The sequence below is a fragment of the Pan paniscus genome, chromosome 2 (genome assembly GCF_029289425.2).
Source record: "Pan paniscus chromosome 2, NHGRI_mPanPan1-v2.0_pri, whole genome shotgun sequence".
NCBI classification, from domain to species: Eukaryota; Metazoa; Chordata; class Mammalia; order Primates; family Hominidae; genus Pan; species Pan paniscus.
Genome location: NC_085926.1, coordinates 25,549,302 through 25,576,021, shown reverse-complemented (window position 1 = coordinate 25,576,021; position 26,720 = coordinate 25,549,302). Strand labels below are relative to the sequence as shown.

Here is a 26,720-nt window from a genome sequence, read left to right as displayed (position 1 = left end):
CTTTTGTGGGTTAAATAGTTTGAAACTATTTCAGTGTTATCTGTATCTTTTTCTTTTTCCAAAAATAAGTATTTTGATTTATCCTTCATATGTTTTAAAACTATTGAATGTTTAAACTGTACTTTTTTATTATAGGGGCGAGAGGTCAATGATCTTAAAAGAAAATCTCCTTCAGATCTTTGGAAAGAGGATTTAGCGGCATTTGTTGAAGAACTGGATGTAGGTTAAGTCTCTATTAAAATTTATTTGGAAAAGTAATGTTTATGAACAAGAATGAAATTCTTTTAAGTGATCTTAAAGTTTTAACTCTGTGAAGGTTAATATGTTTATAAGTTGAGTTAGGCTTAAGCTTCTAGTTATGTGAAGTTATAAATAACTTCTTGTATGGAGGAATTTAAATGCTATGAAATTGAAATTTAGAATAAATTAAATCTGCTTTCAATTAGTTAAAAATTTTTAACTGATTTTTAGATTAAATAATTGATTCAGTTTAATGTTTTCCTGGAAAGAGGTAAGGCTAATATGTGTGTATAATTGAATGTAAGTACTTTGATTTTAGGAGTAGAATGATAGTCTCTACATTTATAACAGACATTTCAATATTTGATTGTTATAGTTTTTTCCAAGTAGAATTCTAATTTAAAAAATAAAAAAATGTAGAGATATAAAAAGCACACCTTTTCTAAAATTGCCCAATTAAAATATTGGAATTAATGGTAGCATTATGAATACCTGATTTTTGAGTAGCAAAATGTAAAATACCATTTATTACTCATATTACTTTTTTTTTTAAAAGTTGCTTTGTTGATTTATTGTCTACATGCTCTACTTTTACTTCAGTGGTCTAAGTCAGAATTAGAACTCTTAAGAACAAGTGTGGTAAATTAGCTGCCTAAAAGAATTTAGAATTTTTTAGTGCTATTTTTCTAGGCTCCCTCAACGATCTTTCAAGTGCTGCAATGTGAGTCTTCCTTTTTTTGTGCTTTCCGTATATTGTTCATTAATTAGTTTTTTTGCACATTGTTTCCTGCTGAGTTATAATTTATTTAAAAATTATTCATTAAAAATGAAGCCATCATATATTAAAAGAAAAATTATTCCTAATATTATTGATATCCTGATATTGCTTTAAATTTGGTCACTAATATAGTGAAACACAGGAAACTTTTGTGGTTATGCCTGTACATTTCCTCACTATTGAAAAGTCGTCATTCAAAACAACCCTAGCAAAAAATACTCTTTCACTTTTAATTTATCATCTTATTTTATTATTTGACAATTAATGAAATAGGTCCAAACAACTTATTTAAATTCTGGATGTATTTATTTTTAACATTTAAAAAGATTTAGACTTAAATTTCATGTCTCTCTGTATCATTTAAAGTCTAATGATAACATTAATTGAATATCTATTGTACACTGGCACAGCCTTCTATGTAATGCTTAGAGTGACCCTCACCACAACTTCAAATGAATGAGGTTATCATTAACCTGTATTATACAGATAAGGATCCTGAAGCTTGGAGAGGTTAAGTCACTTTCTTAGGAATTATGTCATTATAGAATTACTCATCTTCTCAGACACCCACTTTCCTCATCTATAAAATGGGGATCACAGGATTTTTTAAATGCCTAGCACATGATGGATGCTCTATAAATTATCTGGCTTTTTTTTTTTTTTTTTTTTTGAGACCGGGTCTTGCTCTGTCACCCAGGCTGGAGTGCAGTGGCACAATCATGGCTCATTGCAGCCTCAACCACTTGGGCTCAAGCAGTCCTCCTGCCTTAGTCTCCTGAGTAGCTGGGACATGTGTGCCACCACATCTGGCTAAGTTTTGTATTTTTGTGTAGAGATGAGGTTTTGTTATGTTGCCTAGGCTGGTGTCAAACTCCTGGGCTCAAGTGATCCACCTACCTCAGCCTCACGAAGTGCTGGGATTACAGGTGTGAGCCACTGCAACTGGCCTCTGTTATTTCCTGAGGATACATAACTAGTAAGTGGAAGTGCAGTTGAAATCCAGAACTATCTGATTTCAAAGCTTGGGTAATTTCTATTAAACTGTTGTGCTACAAAGATCTTTTAAAAAAATCTCTAAAGAAATGTCATTTTTTCCTTGTGCCTTTCAAAGCTTATTTTAAGGAATAATTCTGGTAAATGCAAAATCTAGGATATTAATCATGATTATATCCTAATTTATCATTACATAGACCTGCCTAAGTTCAATCTAACTATATTGGCACTTTTAACTTCTCATACTTTCTGACTTTAATTTACATTTAGGAGGTTTTTTTTCATATTTTCTATTACGACTAAAGCAATAGAAAAAAATAGCTTCATACTTATTAGCAGAACTGCCTTTGTATATGATTTGCTAGGATTTTGATGATACTAGGTTATCAGAGGTCTTGATTCCATAATATATCACGGGATCCAAGAATTGGCAGAGACTTCTTAGGTCATTTAGTCACTATTGCCCCCTCGTATTACAAATGGGAAACTAGTTAGATGAATTGGGATTACAATCCAGGTCTTCTGATTTAGAATTCTTTATTTTTTTTCCATTATTTAATCTTGAATTAGATAAGTTAAAAGGAAAGCTTTATTCTTTACTAAGTGAATAACATTTGTTTCAGTATTTTATGAAGTAGTGACTATCTTTTCTAAGAAGTTGTTTATGTTCCTTCTGCCTTATGATTATACTTTAGAAAGTGGAATCTCAAGAACGAGAAGATGTTCTGGCTGGAATGTCTGGAAAAGCAATTAAAGGTAAAGTTGGCAAACCTAAGGTGAAGAAACTCCAGTTGGAAGAGACAATGCCCTCACCTTATGGCAGAAGAATAATTCCTGAAATTACAGCTATGAAGGCAGATGCCAGCAAAAAGTTGCTGAAGAAGAAGAAGGTATGACATACCTCTTGTCATTGATAGACTCATTTCTATAATGAAATATATGTATAATTTAAAAAATTTTAATGCGTGTTTAAATCATGCTTTGCTTTATTCAAAATATATTTCAATGGTAATAGGAAATCCTTCTATGACAGCAGTTGATCTATAGAAGGAAAACATATTGGTAAAGGATCACATATTGTAAAGAGCTACTTAATTCAGCTTTTAAAATGAGAAATAGAAACACTCCACTCAGCTGCCTTCTAAGTTAAAATCTTGGAAGCCGGCCGGGCACGGTGGCTCACGCCTGTAATCCCAGCACTTTGGGAGGCTGAGGCGGGCGGATCACGAGGTCAGGAGGTCAAGACCATCCTGGCAAACATGGTGAAACCCCGTCTCTACTAAAAAATACAAAAAATTAGCTGGGTGTGGTGGTGGGCGCCTGTATCACAGCTACTTGGGAGGCTGAGGCAGGAGAATGGTGCGAACCCGGGAGGCGGAGCTTGCAGTGAGCCGAGATTGTGCCACTGCACTCCAGCCTGGTTGACAAGAGTGAGACTCCATCTCAAAAAAAAATAAATAAATAAAAATAAAAATCTTGGAAGCCAAAACAAAACAAAACAAAAACCTTCAAAAACCCAACCATAAGTATATCAACTTTAAAGTATAAACTTTAGTGCTACATCATAATCCATTAGAGAAGACTTAGAGTGGGAAAGGGTCTGTTTGGCTTACAAAGTACTCTGTCATCTTTTACTATTTACTTGTGTTTGTCCTTAAACTACTAAGCACATCCTGTGTCATTGGCACTGATAGGTGCTATTGAGGATTAAAAAAAAAAAAATGGCGTTGACCTAACCTCAAGCAGGATTGACCAGAGTTAGCCGGAAGAAGGAAACATCAGAAAAAATGTTCAGAGCTGAGGAAACAGGGTGCATGTTGGTCTTAGAGAGGCTAATGTTTTTGGACAGGTTGATTTTTACAATCCAGAAAGTATACGTTTAGATGTGTCCAACAAGTAGGTGGGAATATAGCCTCATTCTTACTAGAGCTTGGAAAATGAGCCTAAAGAGCTAGAGTTAGAGATTGGAGAGTTCTCTGTGCAGAGCTAATATTTGAAGCGTAGGTGCATTTTGACACCAGAGTAGCCTTTCTCTTCTGTTCTGATAAACTCAGGTCTCTACTACTTTCCTCTTACTTGGCTCCCCACGGCACACAGGTTCATTTACCCAGATACTCTTGCCTGTCTCCCTCGGAAGATGGTTTCTTTTCAGTTGGCATTTGTCAGATTCATTTCTCAGCATTCTTTTCTCTACCTTATATGGTCCCCTCAAGTAACCTTATCTATGCCCAGAGCTTATTCCATTCATACTGATGGCCCCTAAATCTGTGTTCCTAAGCTATAATGCTTTCAGGAGTGCCAAGCTCATAGCCACTTGAATGCTTGAAGCCCATCAAACTCAGCATGTCTGAAACCGGACTCATTATCCTGATTTCAAAATCTGTTCTTTGCCTTCTCCCAGTTAATGACACTATCAGCCATCAATGATATAAGCCAAAAACCTGGGAGTTTTGTCATTTAATCAGTAACTAAGTCCTATTGACTACCTACTAAGTAATTCCAAAATCCACCCCCTTATCTTGGTCCCCATTTGACATTGCCTTAGAATTTTGTGTTTTCTCTGAGATACTTTAAAGTGGTCCTCTTAACTCTCTCAGTTTCTAGTCATTTAATCATGATTTCTCCCCTTTTCTACTTCATTCCTTTAAGTTCTATATTTTACTACTAGAATGAAAATTCTAAAAAGTCAGTCTGATTGTTACGCTTAAAAATCTTCAGTGACTCCCCACTGACTATGCACAAATTCTTGGTATACAGTGTTAGCACCTGTATGCCTCTGTGTGTTTCTCCTCCTGGCTACTTTGTTCTCACTTTTCCTTGAGTTCTAGCAGACTATTACATTTAAAAACCTAATTCTTTAAACATTTAATTCCTGTTAGATGGCTTTGTGCCTTCTGCCCGGGATGCCCTTCCCTCCTTAATTCCCACCTGGCAAACCTATGTGATTCCTTTAGAACTCAGTCAGAAAAGGTACTTCTCCATGGAGACTTTTTTGACCCTGCCTTGAGCAGAGTTTCTCACTTCTCCCCTTGGGCCATGGCTGTACCAGCCTCTATATTTGTTATTTGTATTGTAATGACTCATCCTTGTTGTGTGCCTCTGTGTTTTTTGTTTTTGTTTTTTTACCCCATGGTCTTAGGGTTGGGGTCTACCTTACAGTGCCTAGCAGTGCAAGACACATGTTACTTATTTTCCTTCAATAATTTGAAGATTTTTTTTTTTTTTTGAGACAGAGTTTCGCTTTTGTTTCCCAGGCCAGAGGCTCACCGCAATCTCTGCCTCTCAGATTCAAGCAATTCTCCTGCCTCAGCCTCCTGAGTAGCTGGGGTTACAGGATTTTTTAATAGTATATAAAGGCCTGCCTGAGCTATAGGAACTTATTTTGCAGGTACCTTTTAGCTAGTGGTCTGGAAATCCCTCTGATAATCAAAAGCTGCCTTCTTATTTTTTATGGTTGCTTCTAAGTAGCTGTCATTTCACTGAATGTACTGGAAAATTAAGAGTTATATGCAATATTATTTACTATAGATAAGTGAAGTAAAACATGGTCTGATCAAAGTCAGCTGTTAGGACCTCATCAGAATCACTGTTTTTAAATGTACCTGATTTGAAGGAGCTATCTGTTGATTGAAACTATCTCTAAAATATGTGATGTTTTTATTTTTACTCGTGGCTTGATTTTCTTTTTATTATGTAGGGTGATCTTGATACTGCAGCAGTAAAAGTGGAATTTGATGAAGAATTCAGTGGAGCGCCAGTAGAAGGTGCAGGAGAAGAGGCATTGACTCCATCAGTTCCTATAAATAAAGGCCCCAAACCCAAAAGGGAGAAGAAGGAGCCTGGTGAGAAATGATTATAGTTTTGCATGTGTGTGAGAGAAAAAATATTTGTATAGAGTATTACTAGATTCTTTTGATTGTGCTCTTTTTCTGGTAGTTGAAATAATGCCTTCAATTTTCATAAACGTTTATTTTGTAATGAACTTTTCATTATAACAATTTTATTTTTACTAATGACATTTCTATAAATATGGATACATACCTTATTGCTATTCTTTTGCTTTAGGTACCAGAGTGAGAAAAACACCTACATCATCTGGTAAACCTAGTGCAAAGAAAGTGAAGAAACGGAATCCTTGGTCAGATGATGAATCCAAGTCAGAAAGTGATTTGGAAGAAACAGAACCTGTGGTTATTCCAAGAGATTCTTTGCTTAGGAGAGCAGCAGGTATTGTAACACATTTAATATTACTGTATATTATAGTTTAACCTATACGTTGGTATTGTTAGTATTATCAGTGTTGTTTAAGTACTAAGCCATTAGTATTTCAGAAGTTAAAGTTAGGAAGAAGGAAAAAATTGCCTTATAGAACGGTCTTTCTAGCAAAGTTGGACATAAATTTCTCTAAAGTGAATCATGTTTCTTTCCTGATTTTTATTATAAAGTTTGGTTTATATTCCTTCCACAGTTTTAAGATGTTTGGGAAAAAATATACCTTGCCACAATACCAGCAATGATAGATCTATTAATATTAGAAGTGCTTTGTGGTTTTGTTTTTGTTTGGTTTTCTACCCCTTATATCATGAAAAATTTCCTCCCGCTTTAAAAGTCTGAGTACATAGCTCTCTTTTAGATAATGATAGTTGTACGGGTGAACTGCAGAATCCCATTTTGCTGTTATAATAATATAGTACTTATAAGAATATAATTTGATCCTTTCTGAATTTTCATTAAGGAGAAGTGTTGAAGTTATTAACATCTAGTGAGTTCTCTATTTTGTACATTCTTCTGAAATTTCGTTATTTGAAAATTTGTCCTAATTTATTAAAATGAAGGATACAACATTGTGGGTGTTTACCTCTGGCAAGTACATTTTTAATTATATATCAGACCTTAAATTCTTTGGTTCTGTAATCACCAAGTGATTGAATTTCTTTCCCTAGTGTACATAGGTAGCATAATATAGGTGAATCTTTAATACGAGTAATTTAAGTTATATGAAAATGGTTTATTACATTAAATGCTTTAAAACTGTATTTACATACATCAAAAGTGAAGTGCAAAATTAACATCCAAGTAATTTAAAAATTTTATTCCATAATACATGCTAGAAATTATAATCAAACATACTTGCTTTATGGCAATATGCCTTTCACGATAATTGGTATCTTTTTATGCATTGTATTATTGTTTTGTGAATATATTGAGGTCTTTATGTCTCCTGTCTTTTCTCATTCATCTAAAAAATTACTGTCTTTGTTATTTCATAGTAAAACTAACTCTGAAGAGAAGATAGAAGTTTTTATCCAAAAAGTTAAGAGAAAGTTTAGGTGTCGGTACTGTGGCTCACGCCTGTAATCTCAGCACTTTGGGAGGCTGAGGAGGGAGGATCACTTGAGGTCAGGAGTTCAAGACCAGCCTGGGTAACATGGCAAGACCCTGTGTCTAAAACAATTTTTTAAAAAAAATCAGCCAGGAATGGTGGCACACCTGTAGTCCCAGCTACTCAGCAGGCTGAGGGGTGAGGATTGCTTGAGCCCAGGAGTTTGAGGCTGCAGTGAGCTATGATCATACCACTGCATTTCCTGCCCAGGCAGCAGAACAAGACTCTGTGTCAAAAAAACAAGAAAGTTTAGCACTTTTAAAATAACTGTAAAATTTGTTGTTTGTGATTGCAAATATGGGAAACATTGTATTTGTTGTCATTTGTGTAATGGCTGTATGATACAAGGTCATATTGACTACTTTCCTCAGTGTTTTTGATTAATTATTAAGTATATCAATAAGTACATTAGTTTATGCTCTCCTAACATGCACAGTATTATGTGGTAGCCTCCTGGAAAGTGTAAGACAGACATTAACACTACCAAATAACTAAGGCCAAAGTTGTTGGCTTTTATTCTGTAAATGCTTGCTTTTATTTCTTATGGTATTTTTAGAGATGGTTGGAATATACTTCAAATGCTTTATCAGTAATAATAATTCATGTATACAAAGCTAGGATTTGAGTTTAACATTCATTTTTATTTTTCTTCCTAGCCGAAAGACCTAAATACACATTTGATTTCTCAGAAGAAGAGGATGATGATGCTGATGATGATGATGATGACAATAATGATTTAGAGGAATTGAAAGTTAAAGCATCTCCCATAACAAATGATGGGGAAGATGAATTTGTTCCTTCAGATGGGTTAGATAAAGATGAATATACATTTTCACCAGGCAAATCAAAAGCCACTCCAGAGTAAGTAATGCTATTTAGTGATGTGGTATAGTTAGTTGTTGTAAACATTTGCCAAAGATATTATAGTGAGCTCTTCTAAGAAATTGTTATCATTCTAGGCAAGTTCTTCTTCATGAAGGAATCAATCTTGTTAATATTGCAGCTGTTCCCATCACAGTTGCTGTAGTTTAAAGGAAGGATTGGCAAACTTTTTCCATAAAGGGCTCAATAGTAAATGTTTTAGGCTTCGTGGGCCATATTGTTTCTATCACAACTACTTAATGCTGCCATTCTAGTAAAAAAGCAGCCATAAATGATATGTAAATAAATCAGTGTAGCCATGTTCCAGTAAAATATTGTTTACAAAAATAGGCAGCAGGTCCATGGGATATAGTTGGACAACCCCTAGTTTTGAGAAAAGTTACTAAGTCCTTAGAATTGGGAGGTTTGTTTCTTCCCTAAATTTGGCCTTGATAGATTTTTCTTGCTTTTGGTGAGCGTGAATACATCTGGGATTTGAGGTTTGTGAACTATTTTAGATGTTTTTTTAAAAGTATTTTCTCACCTATTACAATTGGCCTTCACCAGATCCTGAAATAATTGCCCACCTGTAGTCTTGAATTAGAAATAGGATTGTTGCCTGGTGTGATGGGGATTCTGTCTTTTTCCTTGGGATTTTGTCCATAGTTTGCTGATCTTAAATTCTGGAATGGTTATTTCTGTCAACTGTAGAATTTGGTTTAAGAATTTGGTTAAGTATTCAAAGTATTTTGAATAACTTTAAACCATTGCTTAGTTTCCACTCTTTTTTATATTAAATAATTGATTTGTATGGTGTCTGTGTGCATACGTAGTATGTGCACATGGATCATGGGTATGTGTGCACACTTTTACACATAAGAGAGAAAGAGTTTTATTACCCTGTCTTTAACAGAGAAAGAGAAAGAAATGAAAACTAAAGTTGTGTTCTGTGATTATAATCCTGCAGTAAATATTATATATAATTTATCAGGATTGAAATCAGATATTTAAATTGTATCCTCTGTGGTGTTTATTTTCTTTCTAATAGAAAATCTTTGCATGACAAAAAAAGTCAGGATTTTGGAAATCTCTTCTCATTTCCTTCATATTCTCAGAAGTCAGAAGATGGTATGTTCATTTAGTCTTTTCATTGGTTATTGTATTATTGCTTTTAGTGGTGGAGAGAAAACAGTAAATAAATCGTTAGGTCATGATTTAACTTCAGAATTTTTAATGAGTAGGAAACTTCCTTTTTATATTTTGCTCAAGATAATAAGGCTTCTTTACTTTTTCTGAGGTGATTCCTAACTAATTGGTCAAAATAGGCATTATGGAAGCATTTAGGTGGACAGGCAAATGCTTATCTGTGTTTATGGGTGTGAGTGTATGTGTAGTGTTTTAATGAGAGAAAAGAAATAATGAAATTTTGAAAGCTTGAAATTTGATTTTCATGGCAATGTTAATGTATATACGACAGTTTTCTAAATCTGTAAGGGCACCAGTGTGATTGCAGATTGGTTGTTACCTGCGAGATTAAAACCGTCATAAGAACAAATTTAATCAGTGTATATACTTCTTGTTTCGTATTTTTTTTGTGTATGGAATTTTTAAGATCACTTAATTGATTCGCTATCATTTTTTAATACACACATCTATACATTTAGACATATTTGGTACATGTTCTATATGTATAGGTACTCATTTTTGACAGTGTGTCAAAAGAGTTGTGTAAACATATTTATTTACATCCAAGTAGCTATTTTAAAAGTTTGTGCTATGGTGTTAGGGAAGAACGCATTACACTAATTTGAGTGCAAAAGTAAACTGAAGGTAAGCCTGTCTGCCTTTTAAATTAGTCTTCAAAAATTTATTTAAAAATAGGAATACTTACTATTCTTTTAGATTTAAACATTATTACTGATATTCCTGAAATGGTTAATAGTATTATTTGTGTAGGTACTAAAATAATACAGTGGGACATTTTCATATCTCATTTTAAAATAAATTGGCAGCATGTATTTTTGAATTGGTCAGTTATGTTTTAAATATTTAGCATTTGGGACTTTTAATTTTTACTACTTTATGCACTTCTGTGTTATTTCACCACATAGTTAACATTTTTGGTGTATAACTGATATATTTTATTTTTAGCTGTTTGTATATTGTGGATTATTTGGTCACAAAATAGTAACATAAGATCAATTGTCTAGCTAAAGGGAAGTCATCAGTTAAAAGAGTCAAAATTTACTGAGATCTTTATAACATCTCTTTACTAAAAGAAGGCTTTGCACTTTTTAGATTCAGCTAAATTTGACAGTAATGAAGAAGATTCTGCTTCTGTTTTTTCACCATCATTTGGTCTGAAACAGACAGATAAAGTTCCAAGTAAAACGGTAGCTGCTAAAAAGGGTATGTACTTATATTTGATTGAGTTAAGCATTGGATAGAGATAGTTAATGTAAAAGGAAATGTAATTTAATTTGAAACTATTTGCATTTTTTTATCATAAAACAATTAAGAAGTATAAGTGCTTATAAGGAGAACCTCTCGTTTTCTAGCCATCTGAGGGCGTTAATAAAATTTCTGTAAGACTTAATTTTAAAGCTGTTGTAATTATAAAATAATCCCATGCATTACTATCTAAAGATAGCTTTCTAGAAAAGCTCCCTTGTGGTTAGGTTGTAATGGAGATTAAAATTTTGTCTTGCTAGTAGCTTGCTTCTGTTATCTATGTTGATCATGACTCAACTCCTTACGTGGAGGGATTGGTCAGCTCAGTTGAGGTCCTCTTTTTCTATGTGAGTCATGCAGCTTCTCTCTTTTTCACAGCCTTAGATTGGCCACAAAACACTTTGAGTTGATTAATGAATCTCTTACTAGTACCAAGATATATGTACCTTGGTCTTTTTGAAAGAGGTCAGTATTTGTGCTTTGTGTTTGAAGGATGACACTTAAAAAAAACCCCACAAATCTAATTGAGATGTGTGCTATTTAAGACAGCAAGTAAATAATATGGATTGTTCCCTCAAGGATTTTAAAAATTCACAACAGACAACATCATTACAGACACATGTATTGAATGTAGCAGAACAACAATTTTGAAAAGTCCTGCTTATTCTGAATGCAGTAGAACCATATTGAGAAATTGGTTATTTACAAGAATCTCTGTAGCCAACACACTGGGTGATCTACCCATGTCGCTTACCACTTAGTGCATATTGGGCAATATCTGCCTTTCTTTGCCTGAGGACTTCCTCTTTGCCACTGTGCTGGAATATTAACACTCCCCTGCTCCCAGCTGCCTTTAACTAGCAGATTGAGGAAAGTTGGTCTATAAATATCTCAGTGTCCTTGCCTCTCATGTGAGCCAACTGTGGGATGTGTGTTTCACACTGGCACTCAAAAATTTCTTATGGAATTAAGCTCCTAGAGTGATGATTGGCTTGGTAACTTACCTATTACTGGCTGCCTTCTCTTCATTGTCTCATTTTTGTCTCCCCTTCCTTTATCTCTCAAATAAATACTTATACTTGAATCCTTACTCTAGGATTAGGCAGATTGGCCCAAATCTGGGGAACCCACATTGAGATGGACCCTATAATTTCTCTTTTTTAAAAAAACAATCAGGCTGGGCGCAGTGGCTCACACCTGTAATCCCAGAACTCTGGGAGGTCGAGGCAGGCAGATCACTTGAGGTCAGGAGTTTAAGACCAGCCTGGCCAACATGGCAAAACCCCATCTCTACTAAAAATACAAAAATTAGCCTGGTGTGGTGGCGTGTGCATGCCTGTAGTCCCAGCTACTCAGGAAGCTGAGGCACAAGAATCGCTTGAACTTGGGAGGCAGAGGTTGCAGTGAGCTGAGATGGCACCACTGCACTCCAGCCTGGACGGTAGAGTGAGACTCCATCTCAAATAACAACAACAGAACAATCAAAAAGCACCTTTAAAAAATAATCTTCATATGCACATCTTATAAACACCCTGAAAACTTGGGAGCCGTATTACTTCCTGAAACATACCCCGTTTCCTTCATCAAACTGTTCACCCATATTTAACCTAATGAGTTTAGCATGACTAAAAAGCTAGAATATCATGGTACCTATTCTACTTGCTTCCTTCTTCAGTAGCTGAACTGGCCTTGTCTAAGTTGAATAGGTAGACTGCCTGTGTGGTGTGATTTCAGGGACCCCAGCAAGTCCTCAGCTTTCCTTTAGCCTCCCTTACAAAATATAATTCCAATAAAATATCATTTCAAGAAGAGGATGCATCATATCCCTCTGTGGGATTGTCTGTGTTAACTCCAAATTGCATATGTTACACAAGTTAAATTCTGTAGTTCCAATAGTTTACAGCAGAAAGGCAGCTATAAGTACTCAGATATCTGACCTGTTTGCCTGGTAGAATTGAAAGTGCCATGTAACTCCAAGCCAAGGAAAAAAAGTGGTTCCTAGAACACCTGGCTAAGTTTATACTCCCTGCTAGGAGCTGCCCTGTGGTTCTTGTGGTAGATATAGTCATGAAGACTCAGGTGGGAAAAGCCACACAATCTGGGTGCCACTTTCTTAGGGCTCCTCCTGCTCTTGGCTAATGAGGGGCCTTATTTGTAGTGTCTCAAATTGCGACTGGAATACATTTTCCATAGAATCAGTGTAGGTTTTTTTTTTTTTTTTAAACAAAGTCTACAGTTAATATATTTTCTTCCAAATTAGGTTTTCTTAATTACAAAAAGTGATTTATCAGTTTTTTTCTTTTTTCTTTTTTCTTTTTTTTTTTTTGAGACAGAGTCTTGCTCTGTCACCAAGGCTAGAGTGGAGTAGCATGATCTTGGCTCACGGCAACCTCCCTTGCCTGGGTTCAAGCGATTCCTCTGCCTCATCCTCCCAAGTAGCTGCGACTACAGGCACACGCCACCTCACTGGGCTAACTTTTTGTATTTTTAGTAGAGATGGGGTTTCACCATGTTGGGCAGGCTGGTCTCGAACTCCTGACCTCCAGTGATCCGCCTGCCTTGGCCTCCCAAAGTTCTGGGATTACAGGTGTAAGCCACTGCAACTGGCCTTATTTATCAGTTTTCACATAGAACTGCAGATAAAGCTGTAAAACAAGGTCTATTTTTCAAAATTCCAGAAAGCAAAGGCCTGGTATCTATTGTCTACTTATCTAGGATTTTATATTTCTTTCCACATAAAAATGCCAAGTCTGGATTTCAGCTTTTGAATGGAAGTGAGTTGGTTTCTATTCATTGTATTTGAGGATCCCATATATTTTTTTTCTCTAAAACATTCTAAAAGTTAGGACTTAATCTGTGGTTATATCTGGGTTATAATTAATTTATCAAATATGCTACTCTTTTGTCATGACTATTCTGTATTTAAAAGTTACTGCTTAATTTATTTTAATGGCTCTTCCTTAAAATGTCTTAATTGTATTACCTAAGGGCAAATTATACATAATTAAATAAAAAGCATTTTGTCATCTATGAGAAATTGTTTGCCTTTACATTGCTGCCAAGCAGAGACAAACCATTTCATTATTTAAGGCGACTCAATTTTTTTTTTTGAAGATAGAGTTTTGTTCTTGTTGCTCAACTGGAGTGCAGTGGCGCAATCTCAGCTCACTGCGACCTCCCGGGTTCAAGCGATTCTCCTGCCTCAGCCTCCCAAGTAGCTGGGATTACAGGCATCTGCCACCACACCTGGCTAATTTTTTTTAGTAGAGATGGGGTTTTACCATATTGGCCAGGCTGGTCTTGAACTGCTGACCTCAGGTGATCCACCCCGCCTTGGCCTCCCAGAGTGCTGGCATTACAGGTGTGAGCCACCACGCCCAGCCAGGCAACTCAGTTTCTAATCAGCTATAAGAAATTCCATTTATACAGGACTCTCTTCAGTTTGGTTTGTTGGTAAGTATATTGACCTGTGAAATGGAAATTTGCTTACTAGGAAAACCGTCTTCAGATACAGTCCCTAAGCCCAAGAGAGCCCCAAAACAGAAGAAAGTAGTAGAGGGTGTAAACTCTGACTCGGATTCAGAATTTGGCATTCCAAAGAAGACTACAACACCAAAAGGTGAGGATTATCTTCTTATAACCCTTTAAACATATACTGTGTGGAAAAGATTGAATTTTTTCTACCTCATTGAATTTAGAGAGGCTAGATATCTATTTTGTTTTAAATTGCTTTACTCCTCAGTAAGCAGTGTGTCTAGGAATCAGTGCTGAATATAGTCCAAAGGAGGCATAGCAATTTAGTTCAGTCACTTTGTTTTACAAATTAAAAAATTGAGGCTCAAAGAGGTTAAATAAGAATCCCTAAGAATGGTCCAAATTCTCCCCTGCAGCCAACTCACTGAAAGTTGTTATTAAAAAGTCAGATCAGCACTCCACACTAACTAACTGTGACACTTACAGTAATGGGCTAGATCCAGGACTCTTAAGCTAGAACTTTTTTTCTCACCTAAGAAATAACTGTATTCAGGGCCACACAAGGAACAGCACCAGTTCTCCGTGGCATCCCCTCTTTATCTCCAGAATCTGGAAAGCCCTTGAAGATGTTTTGTAAAATATGTTTGTAAGACATGATATGCTGTGAGGGTAGCTGCTCTTTTATTCAACTGAAGGATATCTTCCTCAGTGTGTTTCTTATATTTCTTTAAGGAGTGGTTGGGATAAGGAGCTGTAGACCTACAGGGAAATGGGGATAATAGGGTGGAAAAGAATCATAGTGACTGGGAAAGTAGTACTCAAGATATGCAGGATTGAAAGCCTTTATAAATTCAAAAATGCTATTTCCCTGATTCATTTGATCAAATATGACATCCCAAGATTATTTAAGTCTATCTTCGTACTTGTCCAGTCTAGCTGTCAAGGGATTTTAAAGATATAAAATTGCTATTTAGTTGTTTTATTTCATTGGCATCATTGTGGGATGGAGAACATCTGGCCCCTACTTAAATATTACCTTTTCTCCTTCCACCTCCAATGATGAGAATAAGAGGTTAGGTAGGTGAAAAAAATGCTGCATGTGCTGAGTCTAGGTCTGAGAAGGAATATGTATTTGACATTTTATAGTTAATACTGGTGGTTCTCATATGGTGCCACTTAATGTGGGATATGCAATTGGTTGTTACTAGTCTTTGATAAGTAAAACTGAGTAAACATTTAGACCTTTATAATAATGTGTTACTAAAACAGCATGTGATTACATTTTTTAGTAATTTGTGTTCTATGGTATTTTTAAAAGTATTGGCCCATGACAAATTAGAAATGAAAAAAAAAATTTAAATCCCATGTAATTTAAGAAGTACTCTTCCAAGATATTTCCTTTTCAGGCTCAAGGACCAAATAGCAAATACAAATGTTTTATGTATGAAGGGATTCATCATTAAAATTTGTCTTTGGGACTTTCCCACTAGTTTAAATGTATTTGTCAAAAAGTCTTTGGTCATGTCAACTCCAGAATTGAAATGCTACTGCCAAATTGTTTATAATCACTCATAGTAAGAGATCAGGACTGCAATGCTCCACTGATTGGGCATGCCAAAGAAATAAACTACAATGTTGTGGCATTTATCTTTTTATATTGCACTTAACCACGGAAGAAAAAACCTTTTGTATCATTTTAAGGTAAAGGCCGAGGGGCAAAGAAAAGGAAAGCATCTGGCTCTGAAAATGAAGGCGATTATAACCCTGGCAGGAAAACATCCAAAACAACAAGCAAGGTAACCGGGAACATCATTGCATATTAGTGCATGGCTTTTAAAAAAAAGATCTGTAAGTGACTTAGTTTGCTTATTACTACAGTCCTGGAACAGCTTTCCACCTAGCATCTCGTATCAGTATGGGGCTTGTATTTGGTTAAGAAATTATTCAAGTATAAATTTATATAATCAGGACTATTTCCTAAATAACTGTGCTATAAATTAACCTACTTAGAACCTTCCATTTCATCCACTGAACTGTAGTAGTGTTATGCTACCTAAATATTAGACTCTTTCAGACTAAAATATTATTTTTCAGACTAAAGACTGTTGCCTTTTAACTTGGATTTATTTGACCAGGGCTAATTTGATTTTTTTTTTAATTGAATTCATTTGACTGTGGCTGATTTTTCCAATTAGTCTGACCCTTTTCCAGAAGTACACTATTTCTTTTAGGTAAATGAATGACATCAGCTCCCCCCATCCCTTTTTATGTTGATTTCCACATTGACCTCTTCCATTCAGTCATCTTCTATGTCTCAGGTCTACCTCGGTGATGCTTTGCATTTTTTTAAACACTTACAGTGCACACATACTACACACGGTGCAGGAGTCTTCTTTCCTCCCATGAATTCTTGATATGTACTTACCAGTAGGACAGCTTGAATTTTTACTAATCTGGGCATTGTGCATACTTTTTGGGTAATATATAATTTCAGAAATAAAGGTGTTACATTTTTCAGGCTAGAACTTGGTAAATATGAAACCACCAAGGTGGTGAATTACTGTATGTAATCTTTTTCCTCCAAAAAATAAGATAACTGGTCTTACACTTAGGTTAGCATTATGATTCTAATTTTAAAAGCACCATTATTTGTAATACTTCCTAAACAAAAGCGAAGTTTAAGGAGTGAGAGTTCTTAATACTAGTCTTTACTTCCTTTCATAACTTTTAAATCTATTGAAAAAAAATATCTAGAAACCGAAGAAGACATCTTTTGATCAGGATTCAGATGTGGACATCTTCCCCTCAGACTTCCCTACTGAGCCACCTTCTCTGCCACGAACCGGTCGGGCTAGGAAAGAAGTAAAATATTTTGCAGAGTCTGATGAAGAAGATGATGATGTTGATTTTGCAATGTTTAATTAAGTGCCCAAAGAGCACAAACATTTTTCAACAAATATCTTGTGTTGTCCTTTTGTCTTCTCTGTCTCAGACTTTTGTACATCTGGCTTATTTTAATGTGATGATGTAATTGACAGTTTTTTATTATCGTGGTAGGCCTTTTAACATTTTGTTCTTACACATACAGTTTTATGCTCTTTTTTACTCATTGAAATGTCACGTACTGTCTGATTGGCTTGTAGAATTGTTATAGACTGCCGTGCATTAGCACAGATTTTAATTGTCATGGTTACAAACTACAGACCTGCTTTTTGAAATGAAATTTAAACATTAAAAATGGAACTGTGTTCTCTGTCTCTTTACTGAAGATAAAGGTGTAGTAAAAGCTCCCACACACCTTTAAAATAAATATATTTTATTCTTTGCCAGGAGACTCCATGGAAAAAGGTAAACAGTATATGAACATAGAAAGCATTGTTAAACAAACAATCTCAATGTACAAACAGAGCCAGTGAAAGTACATCACAGACTTGCTAATATATCAAAAAAAAAAATTCCACTAGTGCTTAAATGAGAACTAAGAAACTGACACTTGTGTCTGTTAACCACTCTACCACAGCTTTCACTCTGCTTCATAGTGATTGAACAAGGTCAAAGGAGGCAGATTCTATGCCTGTGTCTTTGGGAGTTGTTAATATTAATTAGCCCCTTGGCATCAAGAAGGCTGGAAAAAAAAAAAAAATCCCAATATCAGGCATGAATCAGGAAGGACACTAGAGTTACATGGTCCAGGTGGTAGACCAGCCTGCTAATTAATTATCCCATGAAATTTCCCTAATGGCTTGTGAACAGGTAAACAAAAACTTTTAACACTGAAAAGTGTTTCTGCCTTGGAGGCTATCATTACTGTAAAAAAAAATTTTTTTTTAAACTGTGTAGTTATGTCATTAAACAAGTAATAAACCACTTTTAATTTAAAGTGACATTAACAATTGAACAAATGACATTTGATTAACTGAACTGGCAGTTACACTGATACAGAATTCTCTTCTGCTAGTGCAGGGAATTTGTATACTTTTACTGGGCAACATGAAATAAAAGATGCAGTTTGAGAGCATCAGAAAGAGCAAAGACAAGCTTCCATACTAACTAAAGTAGAATATCTTCAGCCTTATCTTGTCATACTGTACAATAGTCCTGTTTCCTTACCTTGATGTCTTGACTATTCCATGAAAGCAAGACAGTTATCTTTTTGAACCTAGGTAGACGTGTACAGTAGTCTATTTCATAACCTTGGTGTCATGGTTATTTTGAGTATGCAAGACAAAAGGAAAGCACCAAACATACAGTATAGAAAGAACAGAGCCATACTTCTGTATGTACAAAGTCTTCAGAAACTTAACCAGGGGTAAATCATTTTGACTGGGTCTTTGCCATGCAATCTTGAGTGTTCAAAGAGGAAAATAGAAGCTTTTAACTAGTTTCTGGTTGCATGAAATGGCTGATTTTTTAGAATTGGAAAAGTTTGTATTTCTAGGTAAGTTACACAGTGAGGAGTATATATATTGATACATATGAAAACTTCTTGGTCCTTCTTGAGTTTTAATATATTTTCAGTCCAAAAACTAAGCAGCAGTAAAAATGTTTTTTCTTGCATTTTAAATCCTGGAACTGAAGGTACTGGGGAATGTTTGAAGTAGCTAGAAAATGTCTTATTGCACGAGTGGTGACTGACTGACCCCACTGTTTTCCACTGAGCTGGGTGAGATGCTAGGACTGTGCTCTGCTGTGTTCCCACTTGAACTTGGGGTCAAGGGTTCATGTCCTTCAGAATTCTCCAGCATTTCTTGAATGAGAGGTGGCATTGATCCAGGAATTTCCATTTTCAAGGTAATTACACGCTCTGCACCTTTTCAAAAGAGATAATGGAAATATGGTTAAGATAAGGAGTTAAGCTATGACAGATAACCAGGGACCAATTTTCATATATTTTAACAGAGGTGTTTCCTAAGATTCTTGCTTAGGAATTATGAAATGTAGATATCAGGTGGCTTTTTGCTGAAAAAGATCTTCGATTACTATCACACTCATAAATACAAAGATAAATGTATTTGGAATGGGAACTGCATCCACCAAAAATCATGTTTGTTAGTTTATTGCAAAGTTAGATTGGGTTCTCAACCAGCTCAGACTCATAGTATGTTGATAGAGAGGGTCTTTTTATGATCTGCTAGAACTTCATTCATCTTTTATGCAAGCAATAACGGATACAATTGCTCCTTTTGATAACAGAAAATTATGCAAACAATGCCTCCCAGAGGCTATCCTTATTTTACACCATTAAAACATTTTTACTTTGTGGAAAAGCAGCTGAGATATGGTGACGTTTAAATATGATGTCTTAGTTTCAGGAAATAACAATTTACAAAGAGAAGTTCCTGATGAAAGAAGTGTATCTTGAAAAAGACAGGTTGATGGCAGTTACCCACAAACAGAGGAGTTCACAATGTGCAGTGACTATTGACAACTAGATTTAGCAGCACTCTGTCCAGTACAATACCCACTAGGTAGCTAAATTTAAATTTGTTAAATAAAATGAGAAAAACGGTGCCTCAGTTGCATAAGCCACACTTCAAGTGCTCGAGAACCTCTTGTGTCTGGTGGCTACTGAACTGGACAGTACAGATTATTTCTGTAATTGCAGTAAATTCTATTAGATATCACTAGTCTAGTGATCTATACAGAATGATAGTATTATGTTAAACAGCCTCATTTTTAAAAATCAAAGATACCGTATTCACAACCACACTGGTATCTGCTATTTACTTCTACTCTTAATTCCATGCAAGGATGAATTCAGAATGCTCATCTAGGAGACCTCTTAGAAGGAGCTCGAGTTAAGACTGCTTGTCAAACAAGTTCCCTGTGCTTTTAAGCACTTTCTGAAATACAGAGTTTATTCCTTGGCTAGCAAACATCTTCAGAGACAGAGTAAGTAGTCTGATGGGGAAAGGAGAATGACAATAGCCCATTTGGTACCAGGGATAGCTGCTGAGTTGTCTCTCTACATAGAAAAACCTTACTGTTAAACACTCAACTGTGATATGGATCTAGGCACCTCTATTAATTGCTTGAGTTGCTACATAAACAGAAAATCACTAGGCAAAGAATATACCTCTTAGGCAAGAATTCCTTTGCTTAGAAGTGTGCAGAAGAAAATCTGCCTATATACAAAAGAGCAATGGCTAAAGTGATTGAGAGAAACTTAACAAAGGTTTAGATATTCAAGAAAAACTGGAGTCAAGGTAACATAAACCAGAGATGTGTAGAAAGCTGGAATTAAATGTATGAACCTAGAGAATTAGCCTGTTTTAGTACATTCTCTTGAAAACAATGTTTTTCTAATCAGTCATGAATTTTAAAGCTCTCAATCGTTAAGATAATTGAATAGGGTAAGATTTGAGGTGTTTGTTTGTTTGTTTTTTTAGAGGGGGGAGGGATAGTATTTCCTTTTGATTTCAGTGAGAAATGAGTTCCAAGACTTTAAAAGCAGCCATTAAACATCCTGAATTGAATAAAGTGACACAACCTGGTAAGGCCCTCAAGTCCACTGTGTGACTACAGTACTGAGAGCACGAAGACCTACCTTTAGCACTGATGCTACGGAGATCTGTGATTTTCATTAAGATCTTTGGAAACATGTGAGGCTTGCTGGGTCGTCTTTTTCTGATATAAATTTTTAGTGCTTCCAGCAATGGTTCCTGTAGCTTATCTACTTTTGTCGGTTCCTCAAGGTCCTGGCGGTCTGGATACCAGGAATAAAGTATTAAACAAAATCAGGATTTATGCCCTTTTCCCCTCTTCCTTGTTTCCTTATTCCTACTGTTATGAGTTCATTAATTTGGTAATTCAATTACATACACAAATTTGCAGACTTATGCAGTTGCTTTAAGCAGTGATACTTGAAAAACAAAAAAAACCGCCCCCCCCTTGGTAGTATAAACATTTTGATGCCTGGTTGCTTTTGTCCCAGGGAAAGAATTACCTCCTTTGACCAGAAGGTGTCACTACCGAACTGAATTAAAACAAATCTTGAGCAGGATGGTTATTTTAGCATAAAATAAATCTGCTCCTTAATTAAAACCATTACTTTTTAACCACTTACGATTCAGCCTCCTATAGGCCAGTAGGGGTCACTACAAAGAAGAAAGCTAAATTTTATCCCAGTCCTGCAAGGGTTGGTGGGAGGGCCCAGCCAAATACTTGTATGCCTACCCACTAGATAACAAACAGCACATACAAGTCCCTTGTCATCATTCAAATGTCCCCAGACAATTCATTTTATAATAGTGTGATCCTGCCTTTAAGAAAAAAAATCTGTGGCAATTGGAGTAATAGCTTTTTGGGATTTCTTTCTGAGCAGAAGGATCCCAAATACCATTAGTTAATTTGTAACAACATGGAAAAATACAATGAAACCAGGCATGTATGCCTGGCTTTATTCACATGTTTTCCCATGTAAAACAACTCCAAAAAGGGAAATGAGGAATTTTTCACAAATTACAAGTATAAACTGTTCTTCATGGAATTTCATGAGGCTTTTCTACATAGTTGGTACCTCCACAGATTAAGCAGATGGCACTGAGAAGGCCTGTTTCTGTGTCATCCATTTCCAAAGGCAGGAGCTGGTTGGCAAAGGTGAACACAAGGTCAGTCAGAGGACCAAATCCAGCATTGTGCATCTGAGTTCGATTTAGGGTAAGGCCGTCTGAGAAAGTCATGGTGTCTTGTTCTGGGGTATACCTGGTGCAAATTCTAAGAATCTGGAAGGAAAAAAAAGTTGATGGATGTTCTAAGCCATCCTGTCCTGAAATCATCAATCAGATGTAAGCAGGAAATAACATGAAGATTTCCAAGGAGCTCTTGGGGCAGTCTGTCCCCCTTTCACATGTTGTATGTCGTCTTTAGCTCTTTCATTAAGAGACTACAGAAGTCAAAACCCAGGGGCTAAAGTTTTTTAGGAAACACTAAACAGGACACAAGAAATTTTGAGAAATATCTTTTTAAAAGTAATTCATTACTTGACTCAAATAAACATTTACTGAGTGCCTAATTATGTCCCAGGCACTGTGCCAGGTGCTGGAGATAAAAAAAAAAAGATGAATAAGATTCTATTTTTTAAGAGCTTACAGTCTGCAATAAATGACAATTTATTAAATGCATAGTATATATCAAGTTTTGTACATACCCTACATTCAATCTTTCCAACAGCTTGGTAAAGTGAATATTATTCTTATTTTACAAATGAAGGACTTAAGGCTCAGAAAGGTTAGGTGATGTGCCCAATGTCACATAGTTAACATGTAACTGAATCTGACTCAAACCCAAGTTAGGCTCTCTCTCCCATGATGCCTCTGATCACATGGTTACACAGGCAGCTGTAATACAAGGGACATGAGTGAAACCAGCAAGGTACTAGGGAGTTCAGAAAAAGGAAAGCTCAGAAATAGCCAAGAGGAAATCAAGGGCAGATCCATAAAGAGGTGGCATTTCAACCGAACCCTAAAGTGTAGGCAGGATTTCTACAGGCAAAAAGCCTGAGTCACTCTGCCAGAGTCTCCCAGTCCCACCCAGTGTATGCTTGACACATAACCCTGTTGGCCCCCTGGGGCGCTAGCTACTAAGGAGACTCTTGCTCACTGCCCTGTGCCTCTAGGCCTCACTCAGAGCAAAACAAACTAAAAATGCCTTGCTTCTGTAGATACTCAATCCTGGTTCATGTTTCCACTGCCCTATTAAGCCTAAATGCTGGTAAGGAGCTCCGTGCGTTGCAGAGCACTTCCCCACCCAGAACCACATTTCTGCACCGACAATAAAGGGTCTCTGCTGACCAGGTTTCCATACTTGACTTTTCCCTCTGAAAAAGTTTCAGAGCTGCTTGAAGCACAGAGAAAAGTAAATCCCACCTGGACAAAAGTGAATAACTCAGGAGGTTGAAGAAGTTGAGAGTTTTTCCCAGATAATGGCACTCAATTTGACTGGGTATAGTCCTGTGAATGTCCACCTCAGTGTCAACCTACAGGAGGGCAGATGTGATCAGAAAGGCCTGCATTATTCCTGTTACACGGCCATGTGCAGAGAGGAGTGGCCTCTGAGGAAGACACAGGGCCTCTACCTAGGAGGGGTAGTAGAGCCCTCTCCATCCTGCCCATATTCCCATCAGGTCTCCTAAAAGAAAAACTTCTGTCAAATCTCTCATCTTGTCAGGGAAACACTGGGGGTTTGGGACCAGGACACTTCCCATGGGGAAGACAGTCCTATCTGACTGGTGGTGGATCCACAAGAGCCTCAAACCCACTGGACCACATGAACCATGATGGGACAGTTGTACTGCAATGGTCACATGCTTTTGGGTTCTCTAAATCTCCAAGAAGGCAGTGACCTAGGAGCCAGCCTTCTCCCTACACAAAGGACTCCAGCGTGGATAAGGAGGAAGGCACCAGGACATCCTATAGAGTGAGGGTGCAGCAGCGCCTCTGTTGTATATATTTTTAAAAGTCTGACTTCAGTGTCTTATTGGTTACAACTCCGAGAGGAAAACTGAATGAGTAAGCCCTCTTCATCCCTAACATACAGTAATAGCTAATGTTTTATTGATCACCTACCAGGTACCATACTAAACACTAGTATATTATTTCTCCTATCAACCCATGAATTGTTACTATTAGCTGGGGAAACAAATCTGAATAGCTTATGCTAGGTCACATAAGCTAGTAGAATGATTTGATTTCAGCTTTTTCTAGAACCCATGCTTTTAACCATTACTCCACAGCTGCCTCATTTTCTCTCCATGCCAATAGTCAAACCTAGACACCTCTCTAAGGTTAGATAACCTTTAGCCCAGTACTGATTTCGATATCAGCCTTACTGGGCACTTTTGTGCAGCACGTAACTGCATAACTATTCACGGTGGCCTGCCTGCTGTAGAGGGGTGCAGAGCTTGTGGCCTGGAAACAGAAACTTCATTTTATATTGGGAGGGGTGGTAGATATCTAAATCAGGACATGTCCTCAAACTTCTTAATGTTCCTACTATATGATCAAGTGGCATAGTGAATTAGCAATTGATCATTAATGTGAGTAGTTCTCAAAACACTACCATGATCTCTCTTCATTTGATGGGTCGTTATTTTCACCTCCCAGATACTTGCCCAGGGGCCTTTCTGAGCTAGCCCAGCCATTTCCACTGGTTTCCCAACTGGCTGACCTGTTTCACTTCATCTTGGTAACTGATGGGGTATGAAGCCATTCCCAATGTCACAGCAGTAAGAAAACCCAGAGGTCATTGGGCATAAAGCCTCACATTTCCCCTGAAAGTGGGAAGTAAAGTGTGGGGCCCAAGGTCACACAAGCGATGGTGCTAGAGCCTAGAATACAGGCCTTCCAATCCCCAGCCTGATGTTCCTTCAACTACCTGGAGAAACATTAGGAAATACTGCCTATGCAGGGAGTTATCAAGTGACAGTCAAAGTTAGCACTTTGGGAGGCCAAGGCGGATGGATCATCTGCAGTCAGGAACTCGAGACCAGCCTGGCTGGCCCACATGGTGAAATCTGTCCCTACCAAAAAGTACAAAAATTAGCCAGGCCTGGTGAAGCGCACCTGTAGTCCCATCTGCTGGGGAGGCTGAGGTTGGAGAATCGCTTGAACTGGGAGGGGGAGGTTGCAGTGAGCTGGGATCACGCCACTGCACTTCAGCCTGGGTGACAGAGTGAGACCCTGTCTCAACAACAACCACCACAACAACAAAGTTAGTATGCTCAATATTTATGGGCCCCAAATCCTGGGATACGTTTCTAGTCTGGAATCAAATGGGTACTAAATAAATCTTTGCAGCTTTAACATGCCGCCAAGAAATGAATGCATGAGATCTGTCCCCTGCAAAAAATGAAAGAATCCAGAGATTTGTCGGAAAGGAACAAAAGACCAGGAGTTAGGACATTGCAAATTGCCAATAACTCACTTAGAAATCCATATCCAAACTGCAGCCCTCAAATGTTTCTAACTATTCTATTCGAAAAGGTTTTCTTCCTCAAAAGTTAGAATGTATTTGGATTCTGATGAGTCATTTAAACTATGTTCTGTTGCCTCTCTTCCTAGAAAGTTCAAAGCCGAAACCAAGTACAACTGGTACATCCAGAGAGGAACGCACATGGCCTGAGAAGGAAGACTGCTCAATGTCTTCTTTTATCTGAGGAGCCTCCCTTCCCTGCCCCGGCCCCAGCCTGAAACAGGATGGCCCCCATGTGAAACAGGCATCCTCCTCACTGCTTCCGGCTGGTTCTGTCTCTGGAGAGAACCCAAGTCGTTTCATTTTGTCACACTAAAATCGAATGCCAGTGGCAACCACCAAGTACTTCTCCAGGATTAAAACACTCTTTGTTTGAAAGGAAGGCATCTTATCTGGAAAGACCGGCATGCAGGCCCCACGAGATGGGTAAAAATAGCCTAGGCCAGGCTGTCTCACCAACCAAAGCAGGGCCCTGTTGGACAACACAAAGCTCCAGTTGATGGTCAAAGTTGATCCTCCTCAGGGCAAAAAGAGCCTTCTCTTCTTGCCATTAGCAAAGACAACTGTGCATCTCTCTATTGCTTTTGATGGGAGTGTGTGTTCAGTGTGTGTCCTGGGGGAGGCCCACTTGATAATGGAACCCTGGAAGAATCTGATGATGTGGGACCCCAGAGGCAGAGCCAGGGACTTGTCCACCAAGCTGCCATCACCTCTCTTACGGTGAGGGCCTCTGAAGTGATCCTTCATTTCTATTCCCGCTCGAGTACTACGCGGTCAATCCACAGCAGCCAGAGCATGTTGTCCAAAATGTTCATCAGGGAGAAAACTCCTCAAATGGCTTCTAGTCACCTTCAGAATAAAATCCAAACTTCTTTCTGTGGCCTCAGTGGCCCCTCCCTACCTTGCCAACTTTAACTACTACTCCTTTCCTTTGCTCATGAATGTCTGGCCATCTTGGTCTTCTTTGTGAAGCTTCGATGACTCACTGCTGAGGCAAAGTGTTTGCACTTGCTTTTCCCTCTGGCTTCAGTGCTTTTCCCTGATCTTCGCATGGCTCTTTTCTCAGAGTTCAGCTTAAATGTCACCTCCTCTAAAGCCTCAGTGAAAATGCTTTCTAAAACCCATTATTTTCTATCCCACCACCCTTTTGGTTTTTGGAATAAGAAATAACATTGTCTTAAAACTGAGGTATAACGTGTGGTGGTTTAAAAATATGTGTGCAAATTCTTTGATCCTACTCCCTTTAAGGGGTGGAGCTTAATTCCCCTCCCCTTGAGTGTGGCCTGGACTTAATGATTTGCTTTTAACAAACAGAATATGGTGAAAGTGATGGTGTGCGACTTCTGAAACTAGGTCACAAAAAGCATTGTCACTTCCTTCTTGCTTGCTGTCTCTTGAATCTCTTGCTCTGGGGAAGCTAGCTGACATTTCAAGAGGACAGTTAACCAGCCCCACGGACAGGTCCACAGAGGAAGAAACTGAGTCCTCCCATCAATAACCAGCACTAAATTCCTAGACAAATGTGATGAGCGATTGTGGAGGCGGAGAGCTTCCAGCCTCTGGAATTCT

The 26,720-nt window shown here is 37.3% G+C and overlaps 2 protein-coding genes across 6 annotated transcripts in view; one reads left to right on the top strand and one right to left on the bottom strand.

The window, feature by feature from the left end:
* Positions 1-17,428, top strand: part of TOP2B (DNA topoisomerase II beta) — a 66,798-nt gene extending 49,370 nt beyond the window's left edge. For both annotated transcript variants that reach the window (XM_034955987.3, XM_034955986.3), the window contains exons 27-36: positions 136-219; positions 2,707-2,901; positions 5,709-5,853; positions 6,077-6,238; positions 8,051-8,255; positions 9,304-9,383; positions 10,554-10,664; positions 14,200-14,325; positions 15,882-15,976; positions 16,935-17,428. In XM_034955987.3, the coding sequence (XP_034811878.1) occupies positions 136-219; positions 2,707-2,901; positions 5,709-5,853; positions 6,077-6,238; positions 8,051-8,255; positions 9,304-9,383; positions 10,554-10,664; positions 14,200-14,325; positions 15,882-15,976; positions 16,935-17,105 (1,374 nt within the window). In that variant the 3' untranslated portion in view covers positions 17,106-17,428. The remainder of the gene's footprint in view (positions 1-135; positions 220-2,706; positions 2,902-5,708; positions 5,854-6,076; positions 6,239-8,050; positions 8,256-9,303; positions 9,384-10,553; positions 10,665-14,199; positions 14,326-15,881; positions 15,977-16,934) is intronic.
* A 51-nt stretch (positions 17,429-17,479) lies between these two features.
* The window catches only part of RARB (retinoic acid receptor beta), a 769,998-nt gene continuing 760,757 nt past the window's right edge, over positions 17,480-26,720 (bottom strand). For all 4 annotated transcript variants that reach the window (XM_034955988.2, XM_034955989.3, XM_003826156.7 and 1 more), the window contains 3 exons: positions 21,700-21,904; positions 20,728-20,886; positions 17,480-18,990 (listed from right to left, as the gene is read on the bottom strand). In XM_034955988.2, coding sequence (XP_034811879.1) covers positions 18,794-18,990; positions 20,728-20,886; positions 21,700-21,904 — 561 coding nt within the window. In that variant the 3' untranslated portion in view covers positions 17,480-18,793. The remainder of the gene's footprint in view (positions 18,991-20,727; positions 20,887-21,699; positions 21,905-26,720) is intronic.